Source organism: Anolis sagrei, chromosome 3 (genome assembly GCF_037176765.1).
Source record: "Anolis sagrei isolate rAnoSag1 chromosome 3, rAnoSag1.mat, whole genome shotgun sequence".
Taxonomy (NCBI): Eukaryota; Metazoa; Chordata; class Lepidosauria; order Squamata; family Dactyloidae; genus Anolis; species Anolis sagrei.
In genome coordinates this window covers 206,581,011-206,597,686 of record NC_090023.1, presented here as the reverse complement: position 1 = coordinate 206,597,686, position 16,676 = coordinate 206,581,011, and the positions used below count along the sequence as shown (strand labels likewise).

General features: G+C 39.1%; 1 protein-coding gene across 2 annotated transcripts in view; it reads right to left on the bottom strand.

Moving 5' to 3' along the window:
• Window positions 1–16,676, bottom strand: part of AFAP1L2 (actin filament associated protein 1 like 2) — a 112,795-nt gene that overhangs the window by 28,464 nt on the left and 67,655 nt on the right. For both annotated transcript variants that reach the window (XM_060768461.2, XM_060768462.2), the window contains exons 2-5: window positions 15,937–16,065; window positions 14,000–14,077; window positions 8,391–8,479; window positions 369–459 (exon numbers count right to left, since the gene is read on the bottom strand). In XM_060768461.2, coding sequence (XP_060624444.2) covers window positions 369–459; window positions 8,391–8,479; window positions 14,000–14,077; window positions 15,937–16,065 — 387 coding nt within the window. The remainder of the gene's footprint in view (window positions 1–368; window positions 460–8,390; window positions 8,480–13,999; window positions 14,078–15,936; window positions 16,066–16,676) is intronic.

The window sequence follows — 16,676 nt, the reverse complement described above, 5'->3', positions numbered from 1 at the left end:
TTGTTTCCTTGAAATCTTTGTGAACAACAGCAGGAAATTACCAAATAAATGAGTGAAATTTCTGAAATGTGTAGCATGGTCAAAGGCATGGAGCAGGAGGCAGGGGGGACATACCAGAGCACTTATCAGGACATAATTTACACTTTATTCCCTGCAAACTTGTAAATTTAGTCCAGGACTTCATATGGGATGAAATAACAACTTGTGAAAGTGAAGGAAAAACGGGTGGCAGGAAAGATATGATAACCTGGCAATTAAATCTGACAACCTTAACCTTGCAGATGCATTTATGTTGACTTGTTTCTAGAAAAAAATTAATTTCTCTAGGCTGTCTAGATTACTACGTATAGACTAAGCAAAAAGCATACCATTCAGAGAGATGCCATAGGGCTCAGCTTCTTCATAGTATCCTTCTGGAGACTCAGTTTTAGAGCCTGGATATGGTTTTGTTTCTGGAATCTGTGGAAAATAAACAAAGGCTACAAAATGCATAGATAAAAAGCCAAAGAAAAAGGAAATGAGCTCCCATGATTTTATAATAAACTCCCAAGATAGTATCTGTAATTCAGATCAAAGGAATATTCTTTTGTGAAAGGCATATATGTAAATGATAAAATTTCTGGCACAAAAGGAGATATAAATATGAGGACAAAAGTCAACTATGCCCAGCTGCAGTGCAACACAATATTGGGACCGGCTTATCTTCATGACATTTTCCCCTCCAAACCAACGTGATCTCTAAGATGTCCTGGGGAGGCCCTTCTCTTGTTCCGACCCCCGTCACAAGCCCAGTTGGTGGGGAAGAGAGAGAGGGCCTTCTCAGTGATGCCCACCTCCCCCCAGCTCTGGAACTCTCTCTCCAGGGAGATTAGACAGGCATCTACCTTGTCCACCTTCTGGAAAGAACTAAAGATGTGGATGTTCCACTGTGCCTTTGACTAGATAGTCTCCCAAATAGTTCTCGCTCCCAATTCGATCATAATCAGATTTCACACATTACCATTGCCCCATTTAGAGACATAGTGCTCTCTTTATACTACCCCTAGGCCCTTATCCTGTCGTTTCCTTTTCTTTAGCACCTTATCCATCAACCTTATCCTTTGGCAAATTATTTGCACCTGTTGTCCGCCTGAACTCAGTACTGTGCACTATTCGGACCATTGAAGGTTGCTAAATGTTCACTATATATTGTATTCTATGGTAGTTTTATATTGTTTAAAATGTTTTTATGAATTTTGTTATTATATTTTAACTATGTTGAAACTTAGACTTGTCTCCATGTAAGCCTCCTGGAGTCCCTTCAGGGAGATGGAGGCGGGGTACAAAAATAACATTATTATTATTATTATTACTATTATTATTATTATTATTATTATTATATCATTTTTTATTTCTGAATCCAAATAAATGGGAGTTTTCTCAGGTCAACACATATGTGTTGCCAGACAGATTTTTCAAAATGAGTAGCTTTTAATTAGGAACAATGCAACTCAGTGAAGACCTAAGTACGGAAAATAATAACAGGAGGTATGCCAACGACTGAGGTTTTCTCCTTAGAAGAGCTCCCAGGACTTCAAAACTGCAGTTATCTGCACACTCAACTTGTGCCTGAGGGCCTTTCCACACAGCCATATAACCCAGAATATCAAGGCAGATAATCCACAATATCTGTTTTGAACTGGATTATCTGAGTCCACACTGTTATATAATCCAGTTCAATGTGGATTTTATACAGCTGTGTGGAAGGGGCCTGGGTAGATGCAGTGTATGTTGCATAAGAAACAGAAATATATTTTCTGGTAGGCAGATACAGTGAAAAGAAGTTTACTTTTTGCATATTGAAAACACAAAAGCCATAACTCCTTCCCCATCCCACAAAAGCTGGCAACATCGCAGGCATTCATTCTGACCACTAATTCTCCTTGTGATCAATCTTTAAAATGTTACACTGAAATCAGTGAAAAACCTTGTAGACTTATGATGTAGATAAAAATAATTAAACCATTGTGAAATTCTTCATTTTCCTGAAAACCCAGCCTGAAAACCCAGCCCAAAAGCTGGGTTGCAGTTAAACATAAAAAACCCCAAGATTATGGCAACCAGACTGACTGATAACTGGAAAATAGAGGGAGAAAAAATTGAGGTCGTGACAGACTTTGTATTTCGAGGTGTAAAGATTACTGCAGATGCAGACTGCAGCCAGGAAATCAGAAGACGCTTACTTCTTGGAAGGAGAGCAATGACCAATCTCAATAAAATAGTGAAGAGTAGAGACATCACACTGGTAACGATGGTCTGCATAGTTAAAGCAGTGGCATTCCCCATAGTAACTTAGGCTGTGACTTATAAGATGCTTCATTTTCATGAAGATATTTAATTTGGAATGACGGCAAGGCTAACTTTCAGTGAATCGAGCAAAGATTATCATCTAAATTGATGAGTTCCCACAACAATTGTATTTGTTAAATGGTTTTAAAATGTTTATTTATGATTTATTTTAAAGTTGGTTTTATTGTTTATTGTTCTATGTATGGTCGATTGGTAATGTTTTAATATTGTGTGCTGCTTTGGGTCTTGTTTTGGGAGAAAAGTGGGATACAAATAAATAATAATAACAATAATAATAATAATAATAATAATAATACTTTAGATATACTTCTAATAAGAAGGAGATTAGGCTGCATGCATATAGAAGACAGAATAGTGCAATCCTTATACTTCATTTTGATGTTGATTTTGGAACTACATTTTAGCTTTTGTGGTTAATGTAAATTTGGGAGCAGGAAGGGAGTGGAACTGAACTGGAAATACACCAGACATTTTCAAAGTCAATATAAGTAACAAAGAAAGTAGATAAATAGTACTAAAGTACATGAATACTTTCAAAAGATTCCAAGTACTGGAAAATCCCTGGATGGCTGCCAGATCAATCATTGTTGCCAGATTTTGGAAGAAAACAAGATGATGGGGATTCACTGGAAGTGGCAGAGAGAAGGTAGCAAGTGCAAAGGGGAATCTATTGTCAAGATTTTCAAGATAATTTTCTTAGAAAATGACGCTGCCACAGTTTCTTATATCTCAGTGTAACAACTTGAGTAAAAAAAAAAAATCAGCCATAGAGTTTGACTGTGTTTATAAGAATTATTCATGGGTCCTAGAAACAGAGGATATATTTATGTATTGGGGCGTCAGTAAGATTTAGACTTAGTTTCCTTTGAGAAGTAGCAAACCAAAGCCTGTGCACAACTGGCATTCATTTTGTTAGACTTGTTTTTTTTTAAAATTGCAAACTAAATACTTTCCTGTGTTCTATTACATCAATAAAACTCATTTGGCGCAGTTCCATACAGGGCTTTAACCCGGGTGCAATTGGGTTTCTTAAACCTGATTGGGCCTGGGTTAAAATTCACACACCTCCCCCCCCCCCCCAACATCCACGCTTTTCTGGCCGGGGGGGGGGGGGGCAGATGCCCTGCTGGGTCTTCCAACAGGGCACTTGTACACAAAACAATCCTCCCAAAATGCCTTTCAAAAAGAAAATAACTTGCCCATCACCATTCCCCCTTCTCCAGAGCTCTCCTGTCACCTGTCACGTAGAAATGACATGCCAGGAGAAGGGGGGGGGGGAGGAGTGATTTTCCTCCTCCTCCTCCCCCCATCTCCTAGCATGACATTTATTCATGCCAGGAGAGCTCCAGAGAAGGGGAAATGGCAGCTGGGTAAATTCTTTTTCAGTTTTAAGGTTTTTAAAAGTGCTTTTGGGGAGGCAGTTACAGCCCTCTGAGTTTTTCAGGTTAGAGTTGGCAAGAAGGCTGTGCCAACTCTACGTCCCCCTCGGAAGTTCTGGGACTTCTGAGGGGACAGTCCAGACAGGATCCATACTGAATTAGAACTAGGTCTTTCAGGAATCCCCACGCCTTTCCAGTATCAAATTACTTTGTATCAAATTACTTTCCTGCTTTGTCACGACGGAATTTGTTTTTACATGGGCCGTCGTTTGGACACCCCATGTAAAAACTTGGGAGGGCGCGCATTTTGGTTGTTGTCTGGATGCGTCCTTTGTTTCTTTTATTAGTGAGGAAACACTGCAAAATGCCCATCTTTTTGTCACCTATTGAAAACATATTTGTTAAGACAGGGAGATAAAATAATATGTTTCATTCCTGCAAATCAGCATAGCTGCCAATCGTGTTTATTGCAGCAACTGTCTCGAATACCAACTAGCAGTAGATTCAAATCAAAGTCACGTTCCCTGCCTCTCATCCACTGACAGAGCATTTTAATGCTCTGCTTTTGTCCTTAAACACTTAAATATTTAAACAGGTTCCTATAAGCTATCCAAAACTGCCATTAAAGCTAATATCAGTTGTTTTGCTGTTGTGTATTGCTTTCCAATTTTAATTTTGCAAAGGTGAGTAAATATTTTGCCAAGAGACCAATTGAGAGCAGTAACTTGAGAGAGCAATCATTATATTGATTGGAACATCATTTGCTTTGTACTTAAATTAGTTAGCATTAATATATTCCCCTACCTGTTGGCAGTTCCATTGGAAAGGAGAGTGTCCAGACATTCTTGCAAAGGCAATATTGAACTAGCTAATCTCTGAAATGTTTGTGTAAAATGAAGCAGGGGAATAAAAACATTCATTTTCAGAGTTGTGAACTTGGACTTTTAAAATTATTCAAGGCTGAAATTGTTAAAATCTAAATTGATATTGTTGGACCCAAGAGCAACAAACTCAGAAGTAACAGAAACTGTTCTTAAAGCTGAATGCTTGGTCCATGCAAACCAGGTATCTTCTGAATTGAAGCTGAACCATCTCATGCCACAGATTAAAATCAGAATATTTCGTTTGAGATGATTGAAGGATATATATAAGGCTAGAATCAAACCAGTACTTATCACCTCTCCAATCATATTTTTTGCTATAATGGGTGAGAATCCTGACTGATTTGAATATAAATTGTACTACATAATGCAGCATATTATTTCTATAGCTGTTATTTTTTCTTAGATTGGTTAGTACTATCACTATCATATATAGGTATGTACCATCAGATTAAATGTGAACACGTCATTATTTGTTGCCTTGACTGGTGGAGGAATGAACCAGCTTCCTCTAACCTGGTACCCTCCAAATGTGTTGTCTATAAACCCTGTCACTCTCAGGCCTCTTCAACACTGACACATAAAATCCAGATTATCTGATTTGAACTTGATTACATGACAGTGTAGACTCAGATAATCCAGTTCAAAGCAGATAATGTGGATTATCTGCTTTGATAATCTGGATTATATGGCAGTGTAGATGGGGCCTCAGTCATCATTTACCAGTTGGTTTTGTCCCATATTTCTCAACCTGGGGGGGGGGGTCACAAGGGGTTGTTACAGGGGTCGCCAAAGACCATCAGAAAACACAGTATTTTCTCTTGGTCATCAGGGTTCTGTGTGGGAACTTTGGCCCAGTTCTATCACTGGTTCAGAATGCTCTTTATTGTAGGTGAACAATAAATCCAAGCAACTACAACTCCCAAACATCAAGGTCTATTTTTCCCAAAACTCCACCAGTGTTCACATTTGGGCATATTGAGTGTTCATGCCAAATTTGGTCCAGATCCATCATTGTTTGAGTCCACAGTGCTCTCTGGATGTAGGTGAACTACAATTCCCAAACTCAAGGTCAATGCTCACCAAACCCTTCCAATATTTTCTGTTGGTCATGGGAGTTCTGTGTGCCAAGTTTGGTTCAATTCCATTGTTGGTGGACTTCAGAATGCTCTTTATTGTAGGTGAACTATAAACCTTAGCAACTACAACTCCCATATGACAAAATCATCCCCACTCCCATCCCACCAGTATTCAAATTTGGGTGTATTGGGTATTTGGGCCAAATTTGATCCAGTGAATGAAAATACATCCTGCATATCAGCTATTTACATTATGATTCATAACAGTAGCAAAATTACATTTATGAAGTAACAACGAAAATAATTTTATGGTTGGGGGTCACCACAACATGAGGAACTGTATTAAAGGGTCGTGGCATTAGGAAGGTTGAGAACCACTGCTGTAGCCTAACACATTTGGAGAGACACAACTTGGGGAATACTGAACTAGTTATACTGAAGGATTTTCAACTTTCGGGAGCAGAAAACAAAAGCATTTAGAAATCATGACTAGCCATGGCAGTTAAAGTGGCATCAAATTGAATTCATTCTTCAGTGCACAGCCATCGTATGGAATTGAATCATGGGAGTTGTCATTTGGTGAGACACCAGCACATCATGGCACGGAAGGATAAAGACTGTGTAAAATGACAACTCCTATGATTCCATAGCAATGACCCATGACAGTTAAGGTGGTGCCATACTGCATTATTTCTACAATGCAAATGCACCCTTAGTTATTCATCATATGCTTCTTCCATACAAAATCCAGATTATTTGTGTTGAACTGGATTATCTGGCAGTGTAGACTCAGATAATCCAGTTCAAAGCAGATAATGTGGATTATCTGTATGATAATCTGGAATAGAGGGCAGTATAGACTCATATAATCTAGTTCAAATAAAATAATCTGGATTTTATATGGCTGTGTAGAAGGGGCCTGAGTTTCACATGACCTTGATATTCTAATTCTTTTCTCAACTCAAAGGATGCATTAAAATGCCCCCTGGAACATGCATTTTAGCGAGGAAATATAGAAAAAAAATGTTTTGAGAATACTTATAAAAGAAAACACATGCATTTAATCATATATGTAAACATGCATTCTCATGTGGGTGTAACTAACATACACACAGGACAGGAGTCAATGGGAAAGGCACTGTCTCAACACAGAGCTTTAAAACAACAGATTTAGTTACAACCAGTTGGAACCTCCTTGGGACATGGAATGTATTCATTAAAGCAAAAGCAACGCAATGCATCTCAGAGGCTCTTTTCCTCCCAGGTTTCCTTTTCCCAGCGATCTCAAATGCATCCACCCATTAAACTCCCTAAAGTACAATTTCACAGCAATAATCCTCAAATCACCCTTTGACTGCTGTTCACACAGCCATTTTCCCCACAGACCACCCACAGGCTTTACCTCCCGCCACACCACACACACTTTCTTTCAAATCTTCTGTATTTTTATGGCTCAGAACATCTGAGATTCCTAATCTTATGCTGAATATTCTAAACAAAAAGACCTGCACTCGCTGTGCTTGAAAGGAAAAGGCATTGTTTGGGGAAGGAAAACATTCCTCATTATGGTTTTCTGAAAAATATCCCAGAAAACTATACAATTCTAAATGAATACTCATTCACCATCTGGAATTACTTAGTTCAAAAACAAAATCTATGCATCACGCTGCAAACAGTTACTGGAAATTAATTCTGAAATAAATTTTGTGCAAATAAATGTTTTAAAAGTTGTAATTTGGCTAACATCCAAAAGATGGATGAAGGCCTAGATCAGACAAGAATGCTTATGTACATGGGCACCTCCTTGTTCTTTCTTTCCCAGGCAACTATTAAAAACTTACAGGGCTTGTTAAACCACAGTTTCCTGTTATGTCTGAACGAGGACACTGTGGTTTAATTCACAGTGTGAAGAAGAGTATCAGTTGAGGATCTCATTCTGGTGTTCAGTCCAAGCTTGAACCACAACATGCAGTGTTTGGAAATAAAGCAAGATAAACAGAAACGACAAATAAAACAGACTTTGGTATTTGGAAACACTTTCAATAAATAATTTGTCAATCTTTAGAACACAACTAGTGCTCTCTACAGGTTTAATAGTTACTTAAATATTATTTCTGAGTGAAAGAGGTCTGAGACCCTCAGATGCATAAATATATCAAACTTGCTTTCGAATACATTCTATGCTACAACACAATACAGCTTATGTTATTGTTATATAGCAGTGGTTCCCAACCTTTGGTTTATGGACCACCAGTGGTCTCCAAGAACGAAAATAAGGTCAGCAGCCTCACTATTACTACACTGTTGCCTCAAAACCATGCAGCAAGGAGAGTGACTGGTCTCACGAAACCCTCACATAGTGCCAAGGCAATGAGGATGTTGGGAGGGGAGAGGCTGACTGACTATCCACGAAAGACTACTACCACATCAGCTCTAAATTATTAAATACAGTTTTCTGTGGGCAAGCAGATGGAGACTACTGGATGCCATATGTTCTGTATCAGAAACTAGAGCTGATGTGGTTTATCCAATGCAATTTTCCCAATCAGCAACCAAATAACCAAACCAAATATAAAATAGACCAAAAACTGATTCATAGCCCCTTTGGTACTAATGCTGGAGAATGGTCCCTGGTCAAGTGATCCCTGGTCAAAAAAAGGTTGCATATATTCAAAGGAGATAAAGGAACAAACAAGACTTACTATTTTGGAAGGTGGAAGGTCGGGCAAACACTTCTGAGGAGGAGATAAATGCTGCTCTGCTTCTCCATTGGTCAAGGAGTCTCTGTGACCTAATGTTGTGGTCCAAACAGAAATGACAACACCCGAACAGTTCATTACATTGGCTATGCATAGTAGCATTATTAGAAGCCATGCTTTTGTTTTGGAGGAAGTACAGCATTCCTAAGCAGTGGTACATTTGTGACTACAAAAATGGCACTTGAAACCATCTCCAGGAATATGGTGAAAAAGCAGAACATATTTTATTACTAGTTGTAGGTCTCCTGGGAGATACTTACTCAAGACAGAACATTGTAAAGGCCAAGATGACTCAAAAATAATCTACTTGGAAGGAATGTCTGTCATCTATATTGAGCAGTATTCACCCTGTCATTACTGTTGCTGAGAATGATTTAAACTTGCAAACTTTTCTTAAGTCTAACAGACTGAGCTCAACCTGAGAAAAAGCTACAGTCTCAGCAAGCATGTGGATTCTTCCAGTCTGATTTACAGTTAGACTCCAAGTGATATATGGCTTAGCTGACCTCATAATTTTGGGATCTACAATTAGACAAGAAATCTAGGAAGAAAAGACAGGAGAGAGATTTGACTATATTGAAAGGAAATAAGGAGTAGCTTCTTTCTTTTCCTCAGGGCTGGATGGAGAGTGGAAACAGATGACTGCTAACCACAAAGTAGTTACTTAAAACAGCACCATTGTTGCTTCTAAATTTTATCACAAACTAACTATAATAATATGGAAAGTTTCCAGTCTCCATTCAAAAGGTAATTCCTAGTTTTTTCATATCTGAGTGGATTCAAGGGGCTTTAAAAAAGTGTTTCTCAACCTGAGGTCGGGACCCCTGGGGGGAGGGTAGTGAGGGGGTGTTAGAGGGGGTCGCTAAAAACCATCTGAAAACACAGTATTTTCTCTTGGTTATGGGGGTTCTGTGTGGAAGTTTGGCCCAGTTCTACCATTGGTGGGATTCAGAAAGCTATTGATTGTAGGTGAACTATAAATCCCAGTAACTACAACTCCTAAATGTCAAGTCTATATTCCCCAAACTCCCCTAGTGTTTATATTTGCGCAGATTGAATATTCGTGCCTGGTTTGGTCCAGATCCATCATTGTTTGAGTCCACAATACTTTCTGGAGGTAGGTGATCTACAACTCCAAAACTCAAGGTCAATGCACACAAAACCAAGTATTTTCTGTTGGTCATGGGAGTTCTGTGGGCCAAGTTTGGTTCAATTCCATCATTGATGGAATTCAGAATGCTCTTTGATTGTAGGTGAACTATAAATCTTAGCAACTACAACTCCCAAATAACAAAATTATCCCTATCTCCACCTCACCAGTATTCAAATTTGGGCATATTGTGTATTTGTGCCAAATTTGGTCCAGTGAATGAAAATACATCCTGCATATTGGATATTTACATAATGATTTGTAACAGTAGCAAAATTACAGTTATGAATTTTATGGTTTGGGGTCAAATAATTGTATGGTTCGGGGTCACCACAACATGAGGAACTTTATTAAGGGGCTGCAGCATTAGGAAGGTTGAGAACCACTGCTTTAAAACATACACAATCAAAAGAAAACCAAATCTGGTAGGCATACGTTTTTCCTATTGGGAAATTACTGTGCCAGCCACAGATACTCTATGTAAAACTGCCATTACAAAACAGGTTTGATTAGTCTGCTGATAATCAAGTTGCTATGCATAATTTAAAGTGGCTCCAGGAAGAACCTGCCATGAATGTTCCTGAATAATTATAGGATTTAAAAAGAAAAGTTAGAACCACTGCTCTTTTCAGACTTTATCTGGGAAGCCACAATAACAGGTCTGCATTTACATCCTGCAATGGAGCAGTCAAGCAAGATCCAGAACATCCTGTGATCTTATTAACCAAGTAAATTAGACATCTGTTGTCCTTCATGTGCCTTCTTGGATTTCCTGATATTTGCTTTTATTTGTGAGGCACCTGGTAACAAGACCAAATCAAAGAGTTTCCATGTACACACTACAAACCGTAATGGTCTGTATGCCAAATGCAAGCAGGGCTACCACAAAAGCTTGACGTAATGTTCAGATCAGCAATCTATTGGAGCAGTGATTCTCAACCTGTGGGTCCCCAGGTGTTTTGGCCTACAACTCCCAGAAATTCCAGCCAGTTCTCCAGCTATTAGGATTTCTGGGAGTTGAAGATCAAGACATTTGGGGACCCACAGGCTGAGAACCAAGGTTCCCCAAATTGCAGTCCCAATATATTGTTGGATTTGATTATCCCAAAGCCCCAATCAGTGGTCAGCGATATTGGGGTTTGAGCACTGGAGAGCCAAGGTTATGAACTAGTATGTTACGAACAGGATGGCTACATGGACAAACTTCATAAATTAATAAATGCACATGCAGTACTGTGAGACTGATGCTATTCTTGTTCTTAAATCCTTTTGTGCATATGATTCCCACCCCATCAGATACTCAAAACACCAAAATAAATATATGAGAGCCAAGTTGTCTTTCTTATTTCTCACTTATAGTGACACAATTTTGGTTTATCTAAGGGTGCATCTACACCGCAGAATTCATGCAGTTTGACACTACTTTAGCTGCTACGGCTTGATGCCTTGGATTCGTAAGAGTTGCAGTCTGGTGAGGCATCGGCAATCTCTGGCAGAGAAGGCTAAAGGCTCTGCAAAACTACCACTCCCACAATTCCATAGCATTGAGCAATTGTGGTTAAAGTGGCATCAAACTGCATTAATTATACACTGTAGATACACACACAGTTTCATGAATCAAAGTACACTATGTGGCAACCCTTCACACTTTAGCAATAGAAATAATATCAGAGAAGTACAGAATTATTGTGAAATAATTCCCATTAGCCCTGGATAGGACAGTAAATGGGCCAGGGGAAGAATTACTGTGTTCTCACGATCTAGAAGGGAATTCGATGCTTATTTATGTTGCATATCTTTTCCTTTTTGGAGCACAGCAGCCCCACATCCTATATTGTAGTTTCCACATGAAATGAACATGTACTCAGTGGCATCACTAGGATTGGTGCCATCATACAAGAACTAGAATTCTGTAGGGGTCCTATCTACCACTATGTGGACCAGCCCTTGGGATGTCCCACCTGGATCTGAATCAGGTGAAAGCACCAAGTCAGAATGCACAACAAGTTTATCGACAGTTACAATGAGGAGGGAGCAAGTTTGTTTTCTGTTACTCTAGAGCAGGGGTTCTCAAACTTTTTAAATAGAGGCAGGCATGTAGCCGGGGGGGGGGGGGGGGCTTGAGGGGCTTCAGCCCCCCCCCCCCCAAATTCTCATGGTGGTTCGCGAAAAGGCCTTACTGGTGCATTATTTAAACTGTTATGTTTATTCATATCATGAGCTGATCACCATACTCAACATATCCCATATGCATGGGGGTATTGGGGTAACGATACAAAAGGTTTGCTAGGGTAGACCCTCTTTCACTCAGACTCAACCCCCCCCCCCCGAAACAAACTCAGCCCCCCCCCCCCCCCCCGAATCAAAATCCTGGCTACAGGCCTGAATAGAGGACCAGGTCACAGTCCCTCAAACTGTTGGAGGGCTGGATTATAATTTGAAAAAAAAATGAATGAATTCCTATGCACACTGCACATATCTTATTTGTATTGCAAAAAACATTTAAAAACAATATAATAATTAAAATGTAGAAAAATCTTAACAAATATAAACTTATTAGTATTTCAATGGGAAGTGTGGACCTGCTTTTGGCTGATGAGATAGGATTGTTGTTGTTGTGTTCTTTCAAGTCGTTTCAGACTTAGGTTGATCCTGAGTGAGGGCCGGGTAAATCATCTTGAAGGGCTGTATCCGGTGCTCGGGCCTTAGTTTGAAGACCCCTGCTCTAGAGACTAGGTCATGGAGCAATGGATTCAGATTCCAGGAAAAAAGATTCCACCTAAACATTAGGAAGAACAATCCAGGCAGTAAGCGTTGTTCAGCAGTGGAATATGCTGCCTCAAAGAGTGGTTGAGTCTCCTTCTCTGGGGGTTTTAAAGCTGAGGCTGGATGATCATCTGTTGGGGGTGATTTGTTTGTATTCTTGCATGACTTGTGTTCTTGCATGATTGATTCTATGGTGTCACCCTTGCTAATAGTGTCTGCACTACCCACACCTCTCTTGTAACCTCACTACATATACTTACACAGGGGTGTCCAGGCTTACACTGCTATTCACATTATTAAAGCATTTCAGTTAATAAATGGGGGATACAGAAAGAGCCTCCGCGAAGACTGAATAAATACAGTTGGGTGTCCTCTCGGCAACGTTTCTTGTAAACAGCTAATCTTTCCAATCCAAAGGCATTACTTTGCAACATTCTATGCAAGGCTTTTGACATGAAAATAGTTAATAAATAGTAGAAATAAGACATTTTTATAGTCTTATCTGAACAGAGTTTTTAAAAAATTAATCAGCTATTCATAAAAGCACCGTTGCCCTCCTACACAGAAATAAGACTGTAAAACTGGATTTGTTTATGGTTATGCATGCTGGAAAAAGTTATTTGTTCCAACAAAGCCATAATAATAATAATTAGTTTAATTGTGCACAGTGTGTGTGTTTTAATATAAATCTGTTTCAAACTTTTATTCACAGTCATAAAATCTCCATGAACATACCTATATTCATGTGACTACAGTATTGTTATACACTTGCTTTCCATCCGAGATTTCAGAGGATTTTTGTATCTGGGCACAAATCAGGAATGAATATAGATACATTCTCAGAAACATCTGAGTGTTTGTACACACAGTGCAAACTAAGATGTGTGAACAACCCCTTATGTAATCTGCATTTTGCTTATTATTTATCATGTCAGGCTACTGGAGTGTTTTACACATGTACTTTTAAATAATACTGGAAAAGTAGATTAATAAATATTAGTTATCAAGAAGTTTGGCCAAAGCAAATGGCACTGAAACAATGTGATTCTTCTCTTCGCAAGTGAACAGATATCTGCATTTCAAGACCACCATGATGGTACATTGGAAAATATACTTTATAGTTTAAAAACAGAATCTTTGGATTTGGGTTGCTGTGAGTTTTCTGGACTGTATGGTCATGTTCCAGAGGCATTCTCTCCTGACGTTTCACTTGCCTAGTTTCCAATAGACCTCACAACCTCTGGGGATGCCTGTTATTGGTGAAATATCGGGAGAAAATGCCTCTGGAGCATGGCCATACAGCCTGGAAAACTCACAGCAACCCAGTAATTCCAGCCACGAAAGCTTTCCACAACAGAATCTTTGGACACTATAACCATTAAAAGGGTGCATGTGATGATTTCCCCCCTGCAGTAATTTGCTTTGTTGTTATTTAATTTTGAAACAACAACAAAAATTTAATACATGCTTAATGCAATAAAGATGAACTACATATGCAGAATGTGTGCATTCTTTGGCTCAGTCTGAAATAATTACTGTCAAAAATTTACATGTAAACATCTCATTTCTATGAGCTTTTGTCTCCTTTAATATACATAAATACATTCATCAACTAGTGAAAGACATCAATTCCTACCTTTGTCTGATTTCTCTAGTTCACCATGCTGCTTGTTGATTGTGACTTTGTTCATGTAAATGTATTCCTCATCCCCACCTACAAAGCAAGGAATACAAGCTCCTTATTCTTTTGTGCATATTTGTATTGCATACATATATGCAGAACATTTTTAAACCTGGCCATGAAAGATTGTTTGTCTGCAACTATTTTGTCCCCCCACCCCCCGGCATAACGGATAAACATGAGTCCATTACACAGTAGCCTTTCAACGGCCTGTGCTCTTGCAGCTATGAAAGCACTAGACAAGACTCTGAAGTGTTCAGATGCTTCATTGAATAGTAAAGTCAGGATTGTCCATGCCATTTCCAACTGTTATGTGTGGTTGTGAAAACTGAACAGTGAAGGAAGTTGTTAAGAGGAAAATCAATTCATTTGAAATGTGATGCTGGAGAACATTGATGATGAAACTAAAACACAACACCGCCTGAGCTCTGCAAGTGCAGCTTTTTTCTGAATGAAGCAGATAATGTTTGAGGACTGGGACACCTGTAGGGAGACCAAGGTGCTTGTTTATAAAGCTGCTGTCCTCCCAACCCTCTTATACGCCTGTGAAACATGGACTGTCTACAGATGTCACACTCAACTCCTGGAACCATTCCATCAGCGTTGCCTTTGAAAAATCCTGCAAATCTCTTGGAAAGACAGGCAGACAAATGTCAGTGTGCTGGAAGAAGCAAAGACCACCAGCATTGAAGCAAAGCTCCTATGCCATCAACTTTGCTGGACTGGCCACATTGTCCAAATGCTTGATCACTGTCTTCCAAAGCAGTTAGTATACTCCCAACTCAAGAACAGGAAATATAATGCTGGTGGACAGGAAAAAAGATTTAAAGATGGGCTTGAAGTCAACCTTAAAAGCTGTGGCATAGACACCGAGAACTGGGAAGCCCTGGCCCGTGAGCACTCTAACTGGAGGTCGCTGTGACCAGCAGTGCTGCAGAATTCAAAGACGCATGAATGGAGGGTGAAGGGGAGAAATGTGCCAAGAGGAAGGTGGTCAAGCCAATCCTGATTGGGACTACCTTCCACCTGGAAAGCAATGTTCTCACTGAGGGGGAATATGTAGATCAAGAATATGGCTCCACAGCCACCTACGAACCCACCATCAAAACACTACACTGGGAGGACCATCATTCTTGGGCTATGAAGGATCACCTTAGCAGTAAATAAGTAAGTAAGTAAGCAAGCAAGCTAGAGAACATACCATGGAAAGCAAAAAAGTGTTAGAGCAAATCAAGCCAAGAACTCTTCCTAGAAGGTAAGGTTACTAAACTGCGACTGTCATACTGTGGACATACCATGAGAAGACATGACTCACTAGAACAGGCAATAAAGTTTGGTAAGTGGAAGTGTTTGGAAAAGAGGAAGAATGTATTACTGATGGATAGACTCAAATCAAGGATTCATAGCCCTGAATCTGCAAGACCTGAAGTCAAGGAGGTCTCTCATTCAAAGGGTCTCCATATGTCCAAGTCAACTTGACTATAATAGCTTCAATAGCAGCAAAGATTTTTTTAAAAAACCTGATCATACATAAGGTAAAAGGTAATTAAATAAACATCTATATTAAAATATGGATTTAAAACAGTTAGAAAAACAAATACAATAGACTAACGATAACATTACAGTACAATTAAGAGACCTCCTGCAATGGCCAGGTAACAGTTAATAGCTTGAATAACTCAGGTCATTCCCTGCCAGGGAAAAGAGAGGAAAGGAGAGAACAAAGATAGTTGGGTTGTCTTTCCATGCAATTGGAGACACCTTAGATAAGATTCAAAGGTGGTGGAAATTAGGTCTGTGTGGGCATCAGCAACCTGCTGCTCCAAATAGCGCAGCCAAAATACAACACCATGTTTACCGAAAACAATGTCTTTGTACATAGTAGTACTTACTACTTGATTTTGTACACAGACGAAGGAGGTCAGCAAGGAAACTCTTTTTCACTATTGCTGTGCTGCTGAGGTTTTCCTTATCCAGTATCTTCAAAAAATCATCCAGTTCTGTGAGCAGTTGTTCCAGAGCTGAAACAGATAGAAAAAAATATTTGTAAATGTGTTTATGTAATCATCACTGATATAACAATGGCTTTCACAGTGCTTTGAACAAACTAGAATTTGTAGAACTTTTCAGAATTATAACATTTAAACGTGTATGTTGTTTGACTCATGACAACCTTAGCACAAATTTTTGTGTGTGCAAGATTTATTCAGAGAAGTTTGCCAGTGTTGTCTTCTTGGGCTGGAGGCGTATGATTTGCACAAGATCATTCAATGGGTTTCCACCACATCTAAGTGGAGATTTAAATGTGGTCTCCTAAGCTTCTTGTCCAACACTGTAATACACTTTTAGAATTTAGACTGAAATCCCCATGCGAAACCAAAATTGGTGCTTTCAGTGTGTTTCCCAGTTTTAAGTTAGCCTAAAAATGGACATACTTTGAAAAATCTGACCCAAGTGTTGAACTGAAAACAGGAAACATAAGAGATGTTCCATACATTTCTCTACTGTATGCCAACAGTAACTGAAACATTTTGATATACAAACATCAAAATGACATATTTATTATGAAATATGTGAAACACAAGGAGTGAAACTTCTGCACTTCAAAGTTTGGCACAATTCTTTGTTTTTC